This window comes from Eleutherodactylus coqui, chromosome 8 (assembly GCF_035609145.1).
Source record: "Eleutherodactylus coqui strain aEleCoq1 chromosome 8, aEleCoq1.hap1, whole genome shotgun sequence".
Classification (NCBI taxonomy): Eukaryota; Metazoa; Chordata; class Amphibia; order Anura; family Eleutherodactylidae; genus Eleutherodactylus; species Eleutherodactylus coqui.
Genome location: NC_089844.1, coordinates 139,742,621 through 139,767,223, shown reverse-complemented (window position 1 = coordinate 139,767,223; position 24,603 = coordinate 139,742,621). Strand labels below are relative to the sequence as shown.

General features: G+C 50.3%; 1 protein-coding gene across 2 annotated transcripts; it reads right to left on the bottom strand.

The window, feature by feature from the left end:
• Positions 1-313: 313 nt before the first annotated feature.
• Positions 314-15,854, bottom strand: LOC136577603 (hexosaminidase D-like). 2 transcript variants are annotated; one of them, XM_066577526.1, is made up of 6 exons: positions 15,721-15,854; positions 15,568-15,646; positions 13,832-13,932; positions 8,731-8,989; positions 3,659-3,748; positions 314-665 (listed from the first exon to the last, which is right to left on the bottom strand). In XM_066577526.1, exons 4-6 carry the CDS (start codon positions 8,745-8,747, stop codon positions 473-475), a joined length of 300 nt encoding a protein of 99 aa, XP_066433623.1. In that variant the 5' UTR covers positions 8,748-8,989; positions 13,832-13,932; positions 15,568-15,646; positions 15,721-15,854; the 3' UTR covers positions 314-472. The 2 variants fall into 2 exon arrangements, 1 of the variants encoding a protein (XP_066433623.1); XR_010786517.1 differs by lacking the exon at positions 8,731-8,989.
• Positions 15,855-24,603: the final 8,749 nt, after the last annotated feature.

Below are 24,603 nucleotides of genomic sequence, written 5' to 3'. Positions count from 1 at the left end.
AATGCACATAAACTATAATGCAGGGGGCAGTCATGAGATACTATTGACTGTATAATATGGCTACTGGAGCTGGTCTGTTCTGTGCCTCAGTTCAGGTACGAGTCTGGCGGATGTAAAGAAGCCATATTACCTTATGTTATATTACCATATTGCTATGTGCAGAAGGCAGCAAGACACTCCCATGATGCTTCACAAGGCGGATGACTAAAAATAACCCATCACTGGAGATGTAGATTAGTAGGGTTGGGGTGGCATCACCTTTCACATGCTGAGTCATAAGGAGCTCTTCTCATATACACAGTGCGTATTCATATCTACCCGTATATAATAAAGGCAATTCCCAGACACCCTGGCAATCGTCTGCTGCACCCCAGTGCTTTGGATTCTGCAGAATATTAACCCTTCCCCTAGTTCTGATTTCTAGCAAAATCCAGTCCGTGGTGTTCTCACATTTCCTGGGCGCTTCTATACTTCACTTTTGCAATAGGACCTTTGGGCGAGCATTGAGTTGCAGAATCTCCTGGAAATCTTTAGCCATTTGTCGTAGAGCGTCCATGTACGGGTTCACATTCTCTTCCATCCACTCCTCCACTGTGTCTGGGAAGTAGATTGCATCGAGCTGGGATCGCAGGGTGTCTATATGAGATTCCCATTCTTCGTTGGCTCTGGAAGAACATGGAAGAAGCTCATAAACAGACATCATGTTACCTTGTTTTTGCACCGAGGTCATGCTGCTGTTTCTGGTCATCCAGCCTATGACATCTGTACTTTTACAGCCTCCTATATTGCCGTAGGCCTCATGTCCATGGGCACGTGTGGATTCAAAGCGCAGAATCCCGCAGCGGAATACACCCGTGCCCGCAGCCATGGACATTTTTTCACCAGTCCGTTGCGGGTCTCCTCCGTCCTGGACGATCTTCTTTTCAAATCTTTTTCATTTTTTTTTCAAATCTCCTGCTTTCCCACGGATGTATGGCACGTCTGCAGTGTCAGCTGCGGGTGTGCCGCGGATCGGCCGGGCTTCGTTGATTTCAATGGAGGCCATCTATGCGGGAATCCACAGAAAATGGAGCATGCCGCATTTTTTCCCCGCGCGTGTGATCCGCATGATGGGATAAAGTGACATCCGCATGTATTTAATTACCTGCAGATGCCAATGATTGTCTATGGGCAGGTTGAACTGCGGATCATCAGCGTGGGTGATCCGTATTTCATTTATGCCCGTGGACATGAGGCCTTATAGGGAATATGTCACTAACATTTTTTAGATTCTGTTCTCTACACATGACTATGGGGGCGGCCATCTTTCCTGAGCTACATTTAACAGCATCTAGAGCATTTAGAAAATGTGCTTTACAGCAGCTTCATGGACCATGCACAGATTGGACAGCAGGGGATCCATTGACTTGTATGGGAGGCTGTTCTAGGCATGCTCTATGACTTGTGTAGAGGTCTTTCTGCAGGGAGGTGGAGTAAAACGTTGCGCAAAATGCGATGAATACAACCCATTGTTGTGCGCAATTCCTATGTGTGAGAAAAGATAGGACCTGCCCTATCTTTCTGCGTTTTATGCGGTAAGCTACCATAGAAGTCTATGGCAGGGTCAAAAAAGCAATGGGAGGGTGCAACCAGCAATCAATGCCAGGAAGAGAAGACAGCTGGCCATTCAATTTTAGCTAAAGGGAGCATCATGTGTGCTTGTAAACTGGCCATGCGAGCACAAAAATTACAGTACTGTGTGCAGACACGTGTGTAACAGCCTGATTATTGCCATTCCCATTCATGCGCAATTTGGGCATACGCTCATCTGTCGAAGCCCTTAGATGGAGCAATTCATTGTTTGTACGAGCGAACGATGTCAGGTTTTTATTTGTACATCCTGTTCATACAGGCAGATAAATTGTTTAGTTCGCTGTACCAGAATGACGGAACAATCAGTATTAAACCAAACAATTAGCGGACAAGCCAAGAATGATTTTCATGCTTGCATGAAATGAATGATGAGCGAACTAATTATCATCCATCATTTGATTGTTGGCTATGTTTACATTGAACAATTATCATTCAAATGCGAATGATTCAGCAATTTTTTTAAAATGATAATCGTTCCGTGTAAATCCACCCTTAGGGCTTATTCAGACAGGCGTATATCGGCCGGGTTTTCACAGCCGCTTGATGTACTTTTCCATCTAAGCGGTTCCCTCACCAGCTCTCTGCCTCTCTCCTCCAGTTCGGCGTTTGCAATGGGAGGGTGCGGGGCGGAGCTTAGCTCCACCCCCATCCTGCCCACTCCCATTGTAAACCGCTCAGCGGGGAGGAGAGAGGTAGAGAGTCGTTGAGGGGGCGGGAAGGGGGGGGGGGGCGGACTGCTTAGATGGAAGCCTATATACGCTCGTGTAAATAAGCCCTTAGATAGATGACTGCTACAAATCTTTCTCTACAGATCAGAAACTGTCAGACTAGTATAAGGCTCTGTGGTCAGAGCGAAAAATGCAAGATTGTAGGATTTTTTAAAAACATAAATTGTGATCAAAAACAAAATGGAAAATCACCAACAATTCTTAAAAAATATGTTTAAGGGCTCCTTCACATGAGCGCTGCGGTCGGGCCCCTTTACGTAGGCGGCGGTAGCTGCAGTGACTCCTATGGGAGCCAATGACAGCTGCAGGTGAAGAGAGGTGGGAGGGAGTTTAGCAATGTGACTGCTAAACTCCGCCCCTCTTCTGTTCTCCTCTCCGCCCCTTGCCACTGTTTGCAATAGGATGGGTGGGACAGGGGTGTAGCTAAACCTCTTCACCCCAGTGTAAACAGTGGAGAGGGGAGGGAGCTCAGCACACCAGCTCCCGCCTCGTCCCACCTTCTCCCATTGCAGAGAGCCGGCGAGGGGGAGGAAAGGGGAAGACAGCCCGACAGCGTATACGCCACCCCGTTCATCACACAGTGGCATATATTGGCCGGCCGATATAAGCTTGTGTGATAAGACCTAAAAATTGAGATCTGCATTTTTGTCAGAAACAGCTCCCCATATGAGTAACTTGCTATCAGCCAGAGTCCAGTGTGCAGATTGCAGCACGAATAAGAAAATGAGGATTACTTATTGGTTGTGCCTCGTATACCTATGATAACACTACCGGAGCACATTTCTAGGACGTGTTGCCAGGGATTCTATAATTATGTGGAGTCTATAACTTCAAAGGGGTTATCTGACACTTCAAAACTGATGGTTCATTCTTAGAATAATCCACTAATATTAGACCGCTGAGGGTCTGACTCTCAAACCTATGTGGATCATTTGCTTGAAGAGTCTCCTTCACTATTTACTAGCCACAGCTCCATACTTTTCGAAGTGCTTATGCCTGGTATTACAGTTCCATCCCATTCACTTGGGAAGGATGAAGCTGCTGTGAGTTGTAATACCAGACATGGCCACTACTAACAGTACGGTGCTGTGCCTGGTAAATAATGAAGGTGTACAACTGATTGATGGAGTGCCAAGAGTCAGTCTCCCACCAATCTAAAATTGATGGCCTACCCTAAGGGTAGACAATCAAATATTAAGTCCTGCAGAATGTCTTTAGCCCACACAAGGTAGATTTCTATTTACACAAATAGGATATTACTTAAAGGGCTCTTAGTCCGTGTTTGATTTTATACTCACTTCAAGATTTTTGCACTGAATGTCTCCATCTTATGCGGATTGCCAAAGCGGTGTGCCCTGTGGTAACGTGAGAACCAGCCATTGATTTCACTGTGCAAAAAAGAGAAAACATCACTGAAGAATGCAAAAACGGATTATACAATATACACTATTTTGCCACTTTATTAGAGACCCCCATCTAGTATTATGTTGAGCCTACTTTGGCCTTCAGAACCGTAGCAATTTGTGTTGGCGTAGATTCCACTAGGTGAGGAAATCGTTCTGCAGGAATATCGGCCCCTGCGGACAGGAAGCTTCTTGTAGTTGCTGCAGATTAGATGGAGGTGCTGACATGTTCTGATCAGCTGACAGGAAGGGGTCATCGATTCATGCTTCTTGCGCCAAATTCTGACCTCCCATCAGCACGAGGCAACAGAAGTCTGGAATTATCTGACCAGGGGAGGTTTGCCGCTGCTCAAGGATACAATTTTTGTGCTCTTTTGCCCTCTGGAGTCTTCTCTCTTACACAGCAATGTCACTGGAACTCGTTACCAGCTGTTTTAGCCCATTTGTGTTAAAGAATAAGAAGCTGTGCATTTGGACACATTAGTTGTGGTACCCGCATTGTATTTGGCTGCATTTTGCCTGACTGTGCAGCGCCTGTCATTAGAATGATTTTTCACATCCTCCTTTGACCCCTTTCCTCATGGAGTTTTTCCATCCACAGGATCCCCTTTTGCTGGATGTGTTTTCTTGATCACACCATATCTGTATGCTCTCCACATTGCCATACAAGAAAACTCCAAGCGTCTGGCAGTGACATCCTGGCCCCCGGCTAGTCCAGCACTGATGACCGAGTCTCGTTGGAAGTCGCTCCGATCGCTGGATTTTCCCATCTAATGTGGATTCACACTGAAACTGATTCACGGAAAACTTGTCACCTGATTTTATGCTGCACTCCGGGGTCACGGGGAGAATTTCCATATAGGAGAGTCCAATCGTGAAAGGGCTGGTATCATTAATAAAGGGGCCATTCAGAGTAATATATATATATGATGATTTGATGGGAGTATATACGGGTATAATCATAGAGCCCTGCAGAAAAACTTTGGTTGGGGTCAAGGTTACCAAGACCAGCGTGTTCATGAAATAAATCAGGATTATGTTCCTCACTCTCCCCAATTATTATTTATTTTTTTTAAAATTCTTTATTTCTCGTTTTCAAATTAGTTACAGTTTACCAATAAACACTTTCCGAGTACAGATATATATAACAGATCAACGTATACGATTTTCTATTCTTCACTGTGACTCACGGAGTAAAGCAGTAAGGGGTTCTTGGTTCCTTGTCGGTTTCATTTGTTTGAGTGGTGGGTGGGTATATGCTCCGTCTGGATATAATTCTTATTTAGTTTTAACTTCGGGAACAACTGGTCTCAGAACTATCTGGCTCTAACACATCCTATCTCGGTCCTATTTAACAATCAAACATTGAACCTAAACTAAAGACAGGAAAAAACATTAGGGGTTTAGACACACAGGGGAGGGCTGGGGTACGGGTTCACGGGCTCTCAGTTATTGGGGTTTTTGAGCCTCTGGTATTCCGTCGTATTTTGGTACTCCAACCAGTAGTACCACGTTTTTGTAAATTTTTCCTGGGTTCCTCTGAGTGTCGCTGTAAGGTCCTCCATTTCCATCAACCCCTGCATCGCGTTGAGCCACATTGCCACTGTAGGGGGAGTGGTCTGCCGCCATAGTCTCGGGATGCAGGATCTCGCCGTGCCGACCAGGTGTCTTACTATTGAATTCTTGTATGTCGATAGAGGGATCGTGTTGTGGTGTAAAAGGAACAATACTGGTGTTTTGGGAATTGGGTATTGTGTAAATTTGGAGGTGATTCTCCATACCTCCGCCCAGAAGCCAGCCAGCACCGGACAGTCCCAAAATATGTGTAGGAAAGTCCCCTGTGCAGCCCCACATCTCCAACAGAGGGGTGAGACCGAGGGGTATATTTTGTGTAATCGAGAGGGCACCCTGTACCACCTTGAAAGCACCTTGTATCCGGATTCCTGTATTTTGCTAGAAATCGATGCGGAGTGTGTGAGTGTAAAGATTTTTTCTCTTTCAGCTGTAGAGAGAGTGATTTTGAGGTCTTCCTCCCATCTCTGTATAAAACCCGGTGGATGTGGGTCTGATTGAGAATTGAGGATATTGTATATGCGTGACAAGGTATGTCTGGATGGTCCTTCTGCGCTGCATATTAGTTCAAAGTGTGTTTTTGTGCGTTTGAAAGTGCTTGGATGGGGTAGGGATCTGAGGAAGTGTCTTAATTGTATTGTCTCCCAGAAGGTTATTGGGTGGGGGTCTGTTATCCTATTCAGTGCGTCCGTTGTTAACCATTCGTCATCTTGTAGGAAGTGTAGTGCTCTGAATTTGCCTTCTTGGAACCAACGGCGGAAGGCTTTGCTCTCATTGCCCGGCGGAAATGCAGGGTTCCCTAGGATCGGGAACATGGGGGATGGTTTGGGCGCCAGCTCCGGTCTTGCAAACACTGTTTGCTGTCGCCAGGGTGGGGCCAATGGTGGGGTGCTGCGCCAATTCTGTGGGGGTCTGTTCCTGGATCCATGGGAGTACCACTAGAGGGATAGGAGTGGTTGCTTGCTCAATGGCAGTCCACTGTTTAAGGGCCCCGTGCCTATGCCAATCAACTATGCGTACCAGGTGGGCCGCTTGGTGGTATCGTGGGAAGCTCGGGAGGCCCATTCCTCCCTCTGTTTTTGGTCTTGTTAATATGTTTCGTGCTGTTCGTGGTGTTTTATCTGCCCATATAAATTTCGCCATCAGAGATTGGAGGTGTTGGAAAAATTGCCTGGGTATGTGTATCGGGAGAGCTTGGAGCAAGTATAGGATTCTGGGAAGGATATTCATTTTGAATATCGCACTTCTCCCGAACCACGAAAACTGGCCTTTTGTCCATGCGTTTAGGTCTGTCCTGATTTTACTCAGGAGCAATGGGTGGTTTGCTGCATATAGGTCTCCGGGGTCCGCTGTGATGTTGGTTCCCAGGTATTGAATATGGTGGTTCGCCCAGGAGAAGGGAAACGAGCTTTTGAGGTCGCTAACAAGTGCTGGATGGAGAGATATATTGAGGGCTGCCGATTTCTGGTAATTAATTTTGAAATTTGATAGATCTGCGTATCGTTTGATTTCCGTTAGCAAGTTTGGTATTGAAATTCTCGGGTTGGTAATGAAGAACAGCAAATCATCTGCGTATGCTGCAATTTTATGTTCTGATTTGGCTAGTTTGATCCCTGACACGTTTGGATTGTTGCGTATATGATTTAGAAGGGGTTCTAGGCATAGTATAAAGATTAGCGGTGATAGAGGACATCCTCGTCTCGTACCGTTCGAGATATTAAAGGGGGATGAAAATTGTCCGTTCACTCTAACCGCTGCCGTGGGGCGTGGGTAGAGGCTATTGATCCAGCGTCGCATTTTGGGACCCATTCCCAGGTGAGACATAGTGGCAAACAGAAAGTCCCAGTCCACCCTATCGAACGCTTTGTCCGCGTCTGTGGAGAGTAAGCAGGAGGGGAGGGCTAGTTTTTTGGCTTGGTATATTAAGTTTATGGCTTTTGTTGTGTTGTCTCGTGCTTCCCTAAGTGGGACGAATCCCACTTGGTCTCCGTGGATTGTGTGCTGTAGGAGGGGGGAGATCCTGTTTGCCAATATTTTGGCGAAGAGCTTTAAGTCTACGTTTAGCAGGGAAATCGGGCGGTAGCTCTGGCACTGTGAGGGGTCTTTCCCCTCCTTCGGGATTACTGTAATGTGTGCTCCTAAGGTGTCTCTGGGCATATCTTTTCCCTCGTTGAGGGAGTTAAAGGCCCGTAAGAAGTGTGGGGTCAGTGTCTCTGCGTACTTCTTATAGTATGTAAGAGTGAGTCCGTCTGGTCCTGGGGATTTTCCAGAGTTGGTGCCGGTTATGGTGTCTGCTAGTTCGGTCTGCGTGATCGGGGTTTCCATTACCTCTATTGCCTCTGGTGGGAACCTAGGGAGATTTGATTGTCGTAGATATTCTCTTATTTTGGCCTTGCGGTTAGTCTTTTCTTGTTCTGTTATCGAGGGAGTCAGATTATATAGGGCTTGGTAATAGTTGCGGAATGCTTCCGTTATCTTTTTGGGTAGATGTAGAGTGTTGCCCGGGGATGGAGTAATGTGGGGAACATATGTCCTGGATCTAGTTACCCGGAGGGCCCGTGCTAGTGTATGGCTAGGTTTGTTGCCATACTCATAGAAATGGCGCCTACATTTTATTAGCGTCCCCTTCGCCTGTGCTAAGCATAGTGTGCGCAGTCTGTCTCTGAGTCGCGTTAACTCTGCGCCTAAAGTACTGTCCTGGTTCGATTTGTGTCGGAGTTCGAGGTTTTGGATCTGGTCTAATAGCCCGCGGAGAAGCCTCCCTCGCTCTTTTTTGATACGGGATCCCAGTCCTATACAAATTCCTCGTATGACACATTTGTGGGCTTCCCAGACTGTCAAGGAGTTACTATCCACTGTACAATTATTCCTGAAGTATTCCTCAAGAGCTTCTTGGATCTCTTTAAATGTCTCTGGATTGTGTATGAGGGACTCATTCAGGCGCCAATGCCATATTTTGTCATGAATTGTTGGGAGCGATAGTGATAACGCGATAAGTGCGTGGTCCGAGATTGTGATATTATCTATTTCTACTGAGGTCACTAGGGGGAGAGATGAGTGGTGTAGAAGAAAGTAGTCAATCCGGGAGTAGGTGTTGTGGGGCGGGGAGAAGTATGTGTAGTCTCTCACGTCGGGGTGGAAAATTCTCCAGACGTCTGTCAATTGATGATTATAGAATGTCTTCCTAGCTCTGCGATGTGTGGCTAAGGTGAGGCTGCTGCTTCCTTTGGATGTGTCGGTGCGGGGGTCAGGTGGCAGGTTAAAATCTCCCCCTAATATCAGGGTGCCCTCTTTGAACTCCTCCAAGTCCTCCAAGGATCTTTCGAGGAAAGTCACCTGGTTGCAGTTGGGGAGGTACATTGTGGCTAGTGTGACTGTGGTGCTGGCTAGCTTACCTTTCACGAAGAGGCATCTTCCTTCGGGATCGGATTTCGTAGCTGCGTGTTCCCACGGGATTGAACTGGCGATCAGGATAGATACCCCTTTGGATTTTGATTCAGGGTTCAGGCTGTGGTAGACGTTAGGAAATCTGGCATCCGAGAATCTGGGTGCCGCACGTGCGCAGAAGTGGGTCTCCTGTATGAAGGCCACTTGAGCACGCTTCTTCCAGAGGAGACGGAGAATGGAGGACCTTTTCTCTGGGACGTTAAGACCCTGTGCGTTAAGGGAGACAACAACAAGATTAGATGAGGCAGAAGGCATTTTGAATACTGGTGTCCTGGTCTCGTCGTCCCTGAGTCAGCGTCTGCAGGCCGTGGGGGTGGGAGGGTATAGGATGGGAATAGGGGGGGGGGGCGGAAGGGGAGACTGGAAACGAAGGGGTTGTGTTCGGGACGGGGTAGACAAAACAATAGACAGGCTTAGTAGTATTTCTATTTCCTATATTATTCAGGGGTCCTGTCCCCCCTGCCAAACTCTGAGGGGGGAAGAGTCAGGGTCCCTGATGCCCTACTGGGGGAAACGTGGGAAACACAGAGAGACGGAGAGTCACCGCCCGTGGAGCAGGGGATCTCACGGCTGCGAAAGATTCCAGCCACCAGTCCGGACTTCCTGCTGTGGGGTTCTGGGCTTGAAGTGCTGGTGCCTGGTCCGTGGAACTCCGTCGGTCCGTCTCGCCGTAGCTTGTATTTCTTTTTCTGTGGAAAACAGGTTAACCTGGTAAAGAAACTGAGGAGGTGATGTATTGAATGGGCTTGGTTAGGCCGAGAGAGTGTCTTGGCGCGTTGTGGGACTTCATTATCCTTGAAGGTTGTGCCGCGTTTTAGACATCTGGGTTCTATTGGGTCGGATCCTCATCTGGGGGTAAAGTCCAGTCTGAGATTGGCACCTGGGGTACTCCCAAAAAGTCAAATGCCCCCTCCAGGTCGGCCGGTGATCGGACCGTGAATATGCGGCCGCGCTTTCGAAGAATCAGGTGAAAGGGGTGTCCCCATCTGTAGGTGGCCTCTGCTGTCCGAGCTGCGTCCAGAAGGGGACGGATCATTCTTCGGCTATTGAGGGTCAATCTAGACACGTCTGGCAATATTGTGATTTCAGCTCCGTTGTATTTGATCGAGCCTTGTTCCCACGCCATTTGTTGAATCTCTTCTTTTTGTCTGTAAAAATGCACTCGGCAAATTACATCTCGCGGGAAGTTCGGGTTTCTGGCTCTTCCGCCTTGTAAGCGGTGCACTCTGTCCAGTTCAATGGCTCTGTTGTCGGGTCGCTGTAGTAACCTGTTGAAGATTGTAGTCACGTGGTCATATAAGTCTTCCGGCGGTATGTCTTCGGGGAGTCCCCTCAGCTTAAGGTTATTGCGGCGACCTCTGTTTTCAATATCGTCTAGGTGGAACGTTAGGTCTCTGATTTGCTTCTGTTGTTTTTCGATCGTGCGTGCCATTTGTTGAAAATCTGTAATTGACGTCTCTGTATCTTGCTCCAATACGGTTACCCGCTCGGCCAAGTCTTGCACGGTGTGGGCAACTGCATTGATTGCTGTAGTCTGTTTTTCTTCAATACGTCTGATTTGTTGCTCGAGGTCTTGTTTGGTCGGCAGGGCTCGCATCATGACCCAGAGGGCCTGCAGTGTCTGGGAGGCGTCCATCGGTGGGTCTGTAAGATCTGTGATTGCCCCCGTGTGGGGTGGCGCTGGGTTGGTGGGGCCCGGAGTTGTCGGGTTGGAGTCAGAGTGGTTCGCCCCAGGTGGCAGGGCATATTCGACCGACGCCATGGTGCCTGCAGTTTCTTGTCCCCCCAGGTTTGCTCTTCCGTTCTGTGGTGGGGGTAGGGCTGCCTCGTGGCCCCTAGTGCTGTTGGTGCTGGAGGGTTCAGAGCCGTGGTGGGTGCCTGGTAGTGTTCTTCGTTTTCCTTGCGGGGACACTGCTGGGGTTGGGGGGAGCAGGCGTGTTTTTTGCTGTGCTTCCTCTAACCCCTCTGGGGACCCCGTGTTTTGTGGCTTTATGGTGGTTGTGGAGTTTTTCCCTCCATGAAATGATTGGGCTCCACTGTGGTTCGACCCCTTTTTAGGGGTGCAGTGTGGTGTGCCTGCCATCCCCATGTTCTCCTGTACCTGGGATCGTTCGGGGTCCAGGTCCTGCTGCCGCTCTCCCTTCTGTGACTGCTCGTCTCTGCCATGGGGAAGTTGTGTCCCTGAGTCCCCGCTGCTATGCGGCACCTGCGCTCTTTGGGTTTCGGGTCCCTCGCTGTGTGAGCGGCGTGGGGTGTCCGGTGCCACGTGGTGTGAGCAGCGCGGGGAGCCGACTGTCTCCGGGGCGTTCGGGTGCCCGGTCTCCCGCGCTGCTCGTCTCGGCTCTTTCCCCTTTTCTGGTCCCCCGTCCTGGCGTTGGAGCGGTACCTCTTGTTCCTCCGCTCGGAGGGGAGCCCGCTCTGCAGGGTGTTCCGGTCGAGCGGCGTGCGGTGCCGGGGGTACTCTGGCTCGTCAGGAAGCGGCTCAGCGGGGTGCTGTTCACTGGCGACGGCTCTCCTCTTCTTCTGCTACTTCTCCCCATGCCGTTGAGTGGGTTTTTTGCCTGTTTTCCCGGTTTGCTGTGTGGTAACGGCGGAGGAGCTCCAGACCGCGCTCCCTTACTCCTCCATGCTTAGGCCACCCTCCCCAATTATTTACTCTCCTTCCATCATACATTGGGATCACTACCTACTGTTCCCAATTAACCGCTGGGCCCCATAGCAGCTGCTATACCTTTTTTCCATATATATAACACATTTCCAAGCTTCAGCATAATGTGGTCATAACATTTGTTGCATAGAGTATTAAAGGACACATGGTCTGGACAATGGGGTCAGTTCACTATGCCCACGGTTGGTACCCAAGAGGGTACATGACATGTCCAGTACTGGTACACTGGTACAGTGCATGATCATAACTTTAATGGTACTTTGATGTAGTTTACTTGAGTAAAAGGTAGGACTTGGCGATTAATTGAATTATTTATATTACTTCACCCCTCGGTAACCCCGTGATTCTGTTTTCACACTAAATTGCAAAAGTCAATTATTTTCCTTAAATTGTCAGGTACTACACTGTATATCAAAGTATTAACTTACGTAGTTCACATTGAGAGGCCAACTCCTCCCCTGCATCTACACAGCAGTCATTGGCTCATTGCAGCGAGTGGTTAGAGCCAATCAAGAAGAAGAAGGCCCTTCATGCCATTTGCCCACATGAGAAGTAAAAGTAGGAAGCCGTCCCTTCGTCACCATTGTGACTCTGCTTCTTAAACCTTTCCAATCCACTGTCTGACTTTTGAAGACATTATGATTTAAAGCTGTACAGCTCTGATGTTGGAAGACGTCCGTCGGGGTTCTATTACTATATATTGCCAGCCTCTCTGCCGTCAGAGCCTATCCAACGTGCCACCTCATGCACTCCTGGCTTTAGCTAGCATATAGCGCCGTAGTATAATGGCAGAAAAAGAGTAAGCCCCTTAGGAAAACCAGGATACAAATTGGATTCAAAAGGGTTAATCTCGCCGCCAGCCACCACTATCATGACCGCCACAGCAGGGCAATTTGTGATGGCCTACGCCAAAGGAGGTGCAGATCAGCATATGCAAAGGGAGGAAGAAGAGGGCGCCTTGGGAAGAGGAGACTGGGACAGGCGCCGGATTGGCAGCAAACTTCAAGATAGCGTGGATACTGCTACCACCCGGCCCTCTACTTCAACAGCGTCCCTGTCCACCTGGCAACACTATTGCATATAAGGGATGAATTATGTGCAGGCAGTCCGTCCTTCACTCTCTTCGAGGCAGCGCTTCTCAGAATTCTTCACAGTCTGTAATTCAATGTAACACAGATAGCAGGTAAAACTTGGTGCAATACAGAACTTGTACCAAGGCTTACCTGCTATCTCTGTCCCATTACAATACATGTTGCGAAGGGTACATCTAGGGCTGGGTACATGTGCAGGGCGCCCCGTTACAGCCGTTGATTTCTTACAACAGAACAACTAATGCGACGGCTGCCCAATACATTTACTTATCTCTGATACAAGAGAGTCCGGACAACTGCGGCACTGGTCAGCGATCAAATGCGGGGTGGGTAGCTGCTGTATCAGCTGATTTTCTGACAACAGCATTCCTGATCGCATCTTCCAGTCACTTCCAAGGGACAATAAAAAAAGAAGTAAAGTGTTCAAAAACCAAAAAGGAAAAAAGTTTACTCTAAGGGCGAGCACCCACTGGCGTTTTTTTACCTGCGTTTTGCGTTTTGCGTTTTGCGTTTTTCCTGCACAGGCATAGAGATAACATGTGTTCCTGTCCACTGGCGTTTTTTTTGCGTTGCGTTTGCGTTTTTAACATAGGAACTGTCAGTTGCATATGTGTCCTTATTTTTCTCCATTGAAATTAATGGAAAAGCCGCGAAAACGCTGCGAAAACGCCGCGAAAAGCGCGCGGAAAAAACGCGGGAAACGCGGCGAAAACGCTACGTTTTTTTCCCGCGGAAAACGCAAACGCCAGTGGGTGCTCGCCCTAAAATAGTAAATAACGAAAATGGTTATGGAAAAGCCGAAAAAAATTGGGTATCGCCTCGTTTATAAAAATCAGCACTATAAAAGTATTATGCTTGTTATCCTGTACAGCAAACTGCATGGAAATATATTAAAAATGAAGCCAGAATTGCTATTTTTCATTCATCTGTCTCCTAAAAAACACAATAAAAAGCAATCAAAAAGTTCCACTTGTACCCCTACATGGTACCACTGAAGTCTACAACTCGTCTCACAGTCTTAGTATTTAGCAAAAAAAGAAAATTGAGATTGAAATTGAAAATTTTCCATAAATGAAACAAAAAAAGATTGAGATTTTAATTTTTGGCAAAATCAGCCCCAGCAGAAGGTATTTAGTACTGAGAAACTCTGCCCTGTACCATGGAAACTATGGAGCTGGTGCCCAGCAACACCGTATGGACCCTGTGATGTACCCTGTCCCTGGGTACTGTACTAGTCATATAGCTCACATCCACTGCTGTGCAGTCATAGTTTGGTCATTCCCTTCTTACCTGTCTCCCTCTGTGATTTCATGAACCTTCCCTTCAGTTCGCTGTGGACTTTCTTCACCATGTTATAAATTTCAGATCCAGGAAATCCTCCGGTCCCGTCACTAAGAGGAAGAAATCACCAAAGAATTATATTTCTACTGTAAACTTCATTGTCGTTCATTAAAAGGGTTTCCAGGGTTTTTCTGGAAACAGCGCCACTCTTGTTCATGGGCTATGTATGGTATTGCAGCCTCACTGAAAACCTGCCATTGCGTTTGAGCTCCATATACTGTGTCATGGGGCTGAAAGGTGATGGAACAGAGAGTCCTGGGAGCTGTGTTCCATACTCACTGGGTGCTCCATTCCAGAGCTGTATCTCCACAAAGATTACAGGTGCCAACAGCTTGACTCTTTCTGCACATGCATCTTACATAGAGATGAATGGGAGATGTGCACGCAGAAAGTGAATATGAGACACTGCTCCAAGGACTGCCCATTCCATCACCTTGGAGCCCCATAACATAGTTTATGGGGGTCAAACATAATGACAAGTTCCCTTTAATGGGATTATCTGTGATGTAAATATTGATGGCCTGTCCTTAGGATGTCATCAATACTAGATTGGTGGGGTCTTACTCCTGGGATCCCGATCAATCAGCTTTTTAACCCCAGAAAAGTGCTGTGAGGACACGTTTATTGGTTACGTGACCTTTCTGCAGCTCAGTCCCAATCCACTGAATGGGATTAAGTTGCAAATACCTGACACCAATGCTATGTAACCTACAGCTCTGTGCCTGGTATACACTGATAGAAGTCTAAAAAAGGGAGGACTCCGGCACAACCTGGTGGCAGGTGTCAAATTAGATGAGAGGTGGAGCCAAAGATAACTAAAGATGCTTTATTATATAACCAGCAGGTTACATGTTTCGAGGTATAACCTCTTCTTCAGAAAGCTGAGTGAACACTAAAAACAGTACAAACAAGGTGCAAGGAAAAAGCAAAGTATGGAAAGAGTACAGAAAAGCATTAAAAATTAAAACTTAGCTCCGCCCCTGCCCCGCCTCCCCTCATTGCAAATAGTGCCGAAGGGCGGAGAGGGGGCAGGAGCTCAGTGCACTGCTCCCGGCTCTTCCAGCCTCCTCCCCCTGCAGAGAGGGACGCCATATATTGGTCAGCGTGAATACCCGGCTGATATACGGTCGTCTGAATAAGCCCTAAGGGTGAATGCACATGGGCGGACTAGAATTGCAGAATCCGGAGAGAGCGACCACCTCCGGATTCCGCAGCAAATACCGACCATATAGTGCAATGCAAAAGTGATTCTTCATGCACATGAGCGAAAACCAATTGCGATTTCCGCTCGTGAATGAATAAAAAACAAATCGCAGCATGCTCCATTTTCCTGCGGATTACCCACGGATGGCTTCCATTGAAGTCAATGGAAGCCGTCTGACCCGCGGTCCGTTTGCAATTGACATTGGGGGCCGCGGATTCCGCAAGAAAAGTAAGAATTAAAAAAAAATCTGTACTGCGCATGTCCGACGGCGAACCGTGCAGCCATCCGCAGTACAGAAAGAAGAAAACAAAAACAGGTACACACGGGCGCTGCTGCTGCCAGGGCCGGATTCCACATGCAGAATCCGACCCGCCGCTGTGCAGACGGCCTAAATGAAAGTAAATAAAGTGGACAGGAGAGAACTTGAAATTCTGGTCCAACCTTTTTAACCCCCTCAGTAAAGGCTGTGGGTTGTAGTTACCAAGTGTTTTTCTCCGGATTGATGCTGCTGAATCCTAGTATGTGACTGATGTCCTTCTTGGCATCTTCGTTGAGTTCTCCTGTGTGGGAGAAGACAGGTGACAATGCTGCAGATAAGGCGACACATCTCAGTGACTTCAGTGAACGCACTTACCGTACTTGAGAGTCTTTAGACACACCGCCAGGGAGGGGATGCCCACCGGGAGCAGCTCACAGAGCACTGAGTAATGATCGTACCTGCAGGGACAGACAACGGGCAATCAGTGACATCAGCACTATAGGTCTGTAGGTAGACCATCTTCATCTCAGCCATAAAGAAGCGCCGGAATATTAGCCGCAGGCGTATATATGTAGGCAGCACATGACAGGGTTAACGGGGAGGCTAGGGGTTAACAGTAGTGCAGAGTTGGGGGGGGTGAGAATAGGGAGGGGGGAGCAGTTAGAAAGTGCGGGAAAAGCAGGAGGAGGAGTTTCAGTCGGCAGCAGAAGGAAGAAGGAGCAGAAGAGAAGAAGACGGAGACAGCGAGGAAGTAGAGAGAAGAAATCGTGAGTAAAGAAGAGTGAAGACGGCTGGAAACACCGAAGAGCCCGAAAAGGAGCGTCTGGAAGAGCCCAGAAGACGACTTACCGGTATGGACGGCGTCATGGAGAGGATCCGGGCAGCGGTGGAGGAGCGGGGCTTAGACTGGCTGGTGAGCTTACTGGATGCAGGGGCCCCTGGCCCGGAGCACGTGGGAGCGGGTCCGGCACAGGCTGCAGGAGCGGAGGAAGCGGCGCCCGTTGTAGCAGCTGCAGCGCCGGGCAGAGGAAGAGGACGGAGCCCGGCTGCTGCTGGGAGCCGTGTGACAGAAGCAGCAGCGGGACGAAGCCCAGGGACAGAGCATGGCCGCAATGCCTCAGCGGTGGGGAGGCGCGGGACATAGGCAGTGGAGAGGAGAGAGCCGAGGCCACAGAGGGCTCGCGCCCCAGCGCGGCTGAGCCCTGATTTAACCCCTCAGCGTCGGCGCCGCATTGAGAGTCCCTCACGGGCCCCTCCGGGCCGGCTCCCAGTTTCCAATTCAGCAGGTGGGGAGCGCAGGCCCGGGAGGAATCTCACCAGGCGGGTCGGTGCAGCGTCTGGCTCCAGGTCCCGTGCCGCCAGGGGGGCGGGGCCTGGCACCGGACCGTCGGCGGAGAGAGCTGGAGCAGCGTGGGGTCGCTCGCCGGGAGAGGTGGTGGTCGGCGAGCAGCCTCACAGTTTTCTTTCAGTCCCACAGGACACGCGGCCCGTGGGAGCCAGTTCGAGCAGCAGAGGAGCGGCTGCGACTCCGGTGGCGCGACTGCAGCCAGATGAGGACCTCGAGTGCCAGCGCGGATCACCGTCTGACGAGGACTCGGATCCGCTGGAGGGAGGATCGGCGGCTGGTGGGACTACAGCCCCTACGCAGCCAGGTGAGCGAACACACTGGGACACACATATCGCAGTTAGCCGCGTTGCGCCAGCGGCAGATAGTGTGGGGGGGCGGACAGGGGGCGGGGGGGCGACGGTAGGCACACGGGGCGCAGCGAGCGAGTTGGGGTTAATGTTAGGGGGATTATTGGAGCTTTGGCGCAAGCAACAGTCTGGGCCAGGGCCGTCGCCGGTATCCGCCTGGACTTTACCGTCCAATGCGGTGAGTGGTCGCGATAGCGATACGGGGGGAGTTGGGACGGGATCGTCGGTAGGGCAGCAAACAGCTCCTGTCACGGTAGGCGTTCAGACAGAAAAGGAAGGGGACAGGATTCGCCTTGATGACAGAGCGAAGGGGGAGGTATATGTTTGCTTTGAGGGCCCCCTAGGTGCGCACTTGAAAAAGGAGGTTAGAGAAAAGATCTGGCGCGACGAGTACGTCGAGATCTTTTCCCTTCTCCCTTTAGAAAAATTTAATTTGGATAAAGGGAAAAGGACGGAATACAAGAAGGAGGAGGAAGAGAAACGTCGGTGGCGACTGATTCCACAGACTTTCTCTAATTGGATGCAAGCTTTCGCTATTCTGGCTAGCGTTATAGGGGAAAAGGCGCCGGAGAATTGTTCCGGCCTCTTTTGTTACCTCGATGCGATAGGTGAGGCGTATAGGGTGTATGGGGGCCAGACGTGGCTTAGGTATGACGAGCAGTTTCGTCAAAGAAAAGCGATCCGACCGTCTATTCGGTGGGATCAGAAAGACATAGGGCTGTGGTTGAGGGTAATGGCCCCAGTTAGGTTCGGGCAGCCCTTTCAGGGAGGGGCCGGGACGAGTAGCTCGGCCAGCGGTTCCCAGGGAGGAAGTCAGGGTGGACAGTCGGGGAGTCATAGGCTCGGATTGTGTTGGCAGTTTAACGACGGCCAATGCAAATTCGGAAATAGCTGCAGGTTCAAGCACGTTTGCTCCCTGTGTAACGCTACATCACACGGAGCAGCAAGGTGCTTTAAGAAAGGAAAAGGAAAGTTTTTCGGGGCAGCTGGAAAAAGGGATGACACCAGTGAAACTGGCAAAGATGGTGCCGTTTCTAAATAGGTACCCCGACCGAGAGAAGGCGAGTTTATTATTAGAAGGTTTTAGGGATGGTTTTAAAATTCCCATCCCAGTTCATAAGGTTCCTGTTACTACAAAAAATTTACCGTCGGCGCTCCGGTATTCGGCGGTGGTAACAGAGAAATTGCGTAAGGAGGTTCAGTTAGGACGGATGGCGGGGCCGTTTAGCTCCCCTCCGGTTACGGAGTTGGTAGTTTCTCCGCTTGGAGTAGTTCCTAAAAAAGAGCCAAATAGGTTCAGGCTCATACATCACTTGTCTTACCCGAAAGGGGCGTCAGTGAACGACGGTATCGACCCGGAAATATGTTCCGTGGTGTATACCTCTTTTGACGCCGCTACGAAATGGGTGCGCAAGTACGGGCAGGGGGCTAGGTTGGCTAAAGTGGACATTGAGTCCGCTTTTAGGTTACTCCCAGTGGCCCCAGAAAGTATTCGTTTGTTAGGCTGTTTTTGGGAAGGAAGTTACTTCGCGGATAGGTGTCTACCCATGGGCTGTTCTATTTCGTGCGCTTATTTTGAAGCGTTCAGCTCATTTTTAGAATGGGTAGTTAGGGATTGCACTGGGATTAGGTCGGTTATCCATTATTTGGATGACTTCCTATGCATAGGTCCGGCAAGTTCGCCACTTTGCGCAAACTTGCTGGGGTCCCTTCAATGGGTTACCGGTCAGTTCGGGGTGCCTTTGGCACCAGGGAAGACCGAAGGGCCCACAACGTGTTTGAAGTTTCTGGGCATTACCATTGACACTGAGGCAATGGAATGCAGGTTGCCCGAGGACAAAGTGGCGGAATTAAAGGCTGAAGTCAACAGGGCAAGGGTTGTCACAAAAGTTACGTTAAGAGAGCTGCAATCGTTGTTAGGCAAGCTCAATTTCGCCTGTCGCATTATGCCGATGGGTCGGATTTTCAGTAGGAGATTAGCATCAGCCACAGCAGGGGTTCGGTTACCCCACCATTTTATACGGCTGGGCAAAGGCCACAAGAAGGACCTGGCAGTATGGGCGGCGTTTTTAGAAAATTATAACGGAAGGTCAGTGATGATGGAGGAGGTGGTGGACAATTTCGATTTGGAATTGTTCAGTGACGCCGCAGGTAGTTCGGGTTTTGGAGCATACTTCCAAGGCCGGTGGTGCGCGTCAGGGTGGCCGAGCGAATGGTTTTCGTCGGGTTTGGTAAAAAACCTGGTGCTGCTTGAGCTATTCCCCATAATAGTAGCTGTTGAGCTATGGGGAGCTCAGTTTAGAGATAAAAGGGTGCGCTTTCACTGCGACAACCTGGGGGTGGTGCAGGCAATAAACAGATTGTCTGCATCATCCCCCCCCAGTGGTAGCATTATTGCGCCACCTGGTGCTGCAGGCGTTGTCGCTGAATGCTTGGATTGGGGCTGTACACGTGCCAGGGGTAAGCAACTCAATAGCGGATGCTCTTTCTCGCTTTCAGTGAGAGCGATTCCGACGGTTGGCCCCAGGAGCAGAAGAAGAAGGGGTGTCTTGCCCGAGACACATATGGAGCGTGGTCAGCGAGCAGTGAGGCACCTGATAGGTGCCTCCTTGGCTCGGAACACATGGGCGGCTTACAAGGCAGCATGGGTAGAATGGGAGGAGTGGTTGAAGCAGTGGGGCAATGTACGGACAGACGAGGACGCGGCAGGGGCGTTGTTGGGGTGGCTGGCAAAAAGCGCGGAGGCTGGTTTGTCGGTGGCTACAGTTAACAAGTTTATGGGGGGGGTGGCGTTTGGCGCTAAGTTGAGGGGTGTAACGGATGTAACGAAGAACTTTGTAGTGAGGCAGGCGCTTAAAGGTTTTAGAAAGGGGCGCGGTAGTCCGGATACGCGTCGCCCGGTTTCGTTTGAGTTACTACAAAAATTGGGGTTCGCGTTGCAGGAGGTTTGTGGGAACGGGTTTGAGTATTCTCTTTTTAGGTTCGCTTTTTCGTTAGCCTTTTTCGGGGCGTTACGAGTGGGGGAATTGGTTTCCCCAAGCAAAAAGATAGGGGGGGGGGGGGGGGTTGAAAGCCGAGGACACTAGAGTTGTAAAGGGACGTTTAGAGATAGTCATTCGGCGTTCTAAGACGGATCAGGTCGGAAGGGGTCGTCGGGTGTCGCTGGGGCGTATTCCAGGGGAAAACATGTGCCCGGTTAGTTGTTGGGAGAACTACTGTTCTCTAGCAGGGGCCAGGGTAGGTCCCCTGTTACAGCATCAGGATGGTCATTATTTATCAAGGTTCCAGTTTGAGGCGGTGTTTAAAAGAGCGATAGCTGTTCTGGGACTGGATGGGTCAGGTTTTGGAACGCATTCGTTTAGAATAGGTGCGGCGACAGAGGCGGCAGCGAGGGGTATGGATAGTCAGGCGGTGATGGGAATCGGTCGGTGGAAGTCGGAGAGGTTCAGACGGTATATTAGACCGCATTTGCTGTAAGGGCGGGTAGGGGGCACATGGTGGGGGCGTTATTTACGGTTAGTTTTTGTTCTTTTTTTGTTACAGATCCGCGTGCTGCACTCGTGTGGATAATGGGCCACTCGTATGTTTTTTTGGGGGGGGAGAGGTCTAAGGTTAGGCCTAATGGGAGGCAACTTAGACTGAGTAAGGATGCGGCGGTACTTCGCTGGATAGGAGTGCGGGGCATGGCCTGGTCGCGGGTTTTGCAGGATGTACAGCGCCTAGTCTCCCTGGACAGGACGCCCGACATTCTAGTATTGCACGTCGGGGGCAACGACTTGGGGCGTAGACCGTTCAGGGAGCTAGGCAGAGACATACGGTATGATATGCTTCGGTTGTTGCAGATGTACCGGGGCTTGATCTTGGTCTGGTCCGAGATGGTCCCTCGTAAGGTTTGGCGGAATGTGCGTTCGGTGCGCGGTATAGATAAGGCAAGGATCAAAGTGAATCGTGAGGTGTCTCGTTTCGTGGTGCGGAATGGAGGAGTCGCCGTGCGGCATATTGATCTTGAGAAAGGGGCGGGAAATTATTGGAGAGGCGACGGGGTCCATCTCAACGAGATTGGGACAGATCTTTGGTTAGAGGGCATACAGGAGGGGATAGAACGCGCATTGGTTCTGTGGGGGGCTGCGCAGGCATGAGGTGGTCATGCCATGCTGGCTGTGGCAGTTGGAGGGGGGGGTGGAGTTCTCGGAGCCAGTTAGGATGCGGGGCGAGGGGGGGGGGGGGAGCGGAGGGCCGATGGCTGCTTGTCCCCCCTTCCCGCCCCATTGTTGATTTACAGTGTGTGGTAGGTCTGTCGCCTCCCGGCTCTGTCAGGCCGTAGTCCCTGCGGAGACCAGTCGGCTGGCCTAGGAACGGCTAGCGGGTCTCTGAGTCGGGAGGTGGGCGACTAGGGGCAACCGTGTGTGTGTTGCCTCCCGAGTCGGCGGTCTCGCGACGGGAGGGCGGTAGCGGGAGGGATCTTCGGTCTCCCGAGTCGGATAGTGGGAGAGCGGCGGGAGGCAGTACGGAAGATCCTTTTCCCTGTAGTGAGGCGACAGAGGGGGTTGTAGGCTCCGGGGACTTCCCCCTTTTGGTGGGTTGTATATTCTTGTGTTTTTTACCCATTGTTAAACTTAAAGTTAAATAAATGGCCGCTGTGGCCAAAAATTATCCAAGCTAGAAGTAGTAGCGTATTGTTTTGGTGGGTTACAGGGAAGTGGGGGAATAGGTCACAGAGGCTCACTCCGTGATACCCGCGTCAAGAAGCGCCGGAATATTAGCCGCAGGCGTATATATGTAGGCAGCACATGACAGGGTTAACGGGGAGGCTAGGGGTTAACAGTAGTGCAGAGGTGGGGGGGGTGAGAATAGGGAGGGGGGAGCAGTTAGAAAGTGCGGGAAAAGCAGGAGGAGGAGTTTCAGTCGGCAGCAGAAGGAAGAAGGAGCAGAAGAGAAGAAGACGGAGACAGCGAGGAAGTCCCACCCACCCGCTCGTTGGTTAGTAGCTAGGGGTTAAAGTTTAGTGAGAGGGAGGGGGGGGCGCTTTGGAGGTGATATGTAGATTGTCATAGCGGCAGTTGGAGGGGGGGGTGGAGTTCTCGGAGCCAGTTAGGATGCGGGGCGATCCGGACTACCGCGCCCCTTTCTAAAACCTTTAAGCGCCTGCCTCACTACAAAGTTCTTCGTTACATCCGTTACACCCCTCAACTTAGCGCCAAACGCCACCCCCCCCATAAACTTGTTAACTGTAGCCACCGACAAACCAGCCTCCGCGCTTTTTGCCAGCCACCCCAACAACGCCCCTGCCGCGTCCTCGTCTGTCCGTACATTGCCCCACTGCTTCAACCACTCCTCCCATTCTACCCATGCTGCCTTGTAAGCCGCCCATGTGTTCCGAGCCAAGGAGGCACCTATCAGGTGCCTCACTGCTCGCTGACCACGCTCCATATGTGTCTCGGGCAAGACACCCCTTCTTCTTCTGCTCCTGGGGCCAACCGTCGGAATCGCTCTCACTGAAAGCGAGAAAGAGCATCCGCTATTGAGTTGCTTACCCCTGGCACGTGTACAGCCCCAATCCAAGCATTCAGCAACAACGCCTGCAGCACCAGGTGGCGCAATAATGCTACCACTGGGGGGGATGATGCAGACAATCTGTTTATTGCCTGCACCACCCCCAGGTTGTCGCAGTGAAAGCGCACCCTTTTATCTCTAAACTGAGCTCCCCATAGCTCAACAGCTACTATTATGGGGAATAGCTCAAGCAGCACCAGGTTTTTTACCAAACCCGACGAAAACCATTCGCTCGGCCACCCTGACGCGCACCACCGGCCTTGGAAGTATGCTCCAAAACCCGAACTACCTGCGGCGTCACTGAACAATTCCAAATCGAAATTGTCCACCACCTCCTCCATCATCACTGACCTTCCGTTATAATTTTCTAAAAACGCCGCCCATACTGCCAGGTCCTTCTTGTGGCCTTTGCCCAGCCGTATAAAATGGTGGGGTAACCGAACCCCTGCTGTGGCTGATGCTAATCTCCTACTGAAAATCCGACCCATCGGCATAATGCGACAGGCGAAATTGAGCTTGCCTAACAACGATTGCAGCTCTCTTAACGTAACTTTTGTGACAACCCTTGCCCTGTTGACTTCAGCCTTTAATTCCGCCACTTTGTCCTCGGGCAACCTGCATTCCATTGCCTCAGTGTCAATGGTAATGCCCAGAAACTTCAAACACGTTGTGGGCCCTTCGGTCTTCCCTGGTGCCAAAGGCACCCCGAACTGACCGGTAACCCATTGAAGGGACCCCAGCAAGTTTGCGCAAAGTGGCGAACTTGCCGGACCTATGCATAGGAAGTCATCCAAATAATGGATAACCGACCTAATCCCAGTGCAATCCCTAACTACCCATTCTAAAAATGAGCTGAACGCTTCAAAATAAGCGCACGAAATAGAACAGCCCATGGGTAGACACCTATCCGCGAAGTAACTTCCTTCCCAAAAACAGCCTAACAAACGAATACTTTCTGGGGCCACTGGGAGTAACCTAAAAGCGGACTCAATGTCCACTTTAGCCAACCTAGCCCCCTGCCCGTACTTGCGCACCCATTTCGTAGCGGCGTCAAAAGAGGTATACACCACGGAACATATTTCCGGGTCGATACCGTCGTTCACTGACGCCCCTTTCGGGTAAGACAAGTGATGTATGAGCCTGAACCTATTTGGCTCTTTTTTAGGAACTACTCCAAGCGGAGAAACTACCAACTCCGTAACCGGAGGGGAGCTAAACGGCCCCGCCATCCGTCCTAACTGAACCTCCTTACGCAATTTCTCTGTTACCACCGCCGAATACCGGAGCGCCGACGGTAAATTTTTTGTAGTAACAGGAACCTTATGAACTGGGATGGGAATTTTAAAACCATCCCTAAAACCTTCTAATAATAAACTCGCCTTCTCTCGGTCGGGGTACCTATTTAGAAACGGCACCATCTTTGCCAGTTTCACTGGTGTCATCCCTTTTTCCAGCTGCCCCGAAAAACTTTCCTTTTCCTTTCTTAAAGCACCTTGCTGCTCCGTGTGATGTAGCGTTACACAGGGAGCAAACGTGCTTGAACCTGCAGCTATTTCCGAATTTGCATTGGCCGTCGTTAAACTGCCAACACAATCCGAGCCTATGACTCCCCGACTGTCCACCCTGACTTCCTCCCTGGGAACCGCTGGCCGAGCTACTCGTCCCGGCCCCTCCCTGAAAGGGCTGCCCGAACCTAACTGGGGCCATTACCCTCAACCACAGCCCTATGTCTTTCTGATCCCACCGAATAGACGGTCGGATCGCTTTTCTTTGACGAAACTGCTCGTCATACCTAAGCCACGTCTGGCCCCCATACACCCTATACGCCTCACCTATCGCATCGAGGTAACAAAAGAGGCCGGAACAATTCTCCGGCGCCTTTTCCCCTATAACGCTAGCCAGAATAGCGAAAGCTTGCATCCAATTAGAGAAAGTCTGTGGAATCAGTCGCCACCGACGTTTCTCTTCCTCCTCCTTCTTGTATTCCGTCCTTTTCCCTTTATCCAAATT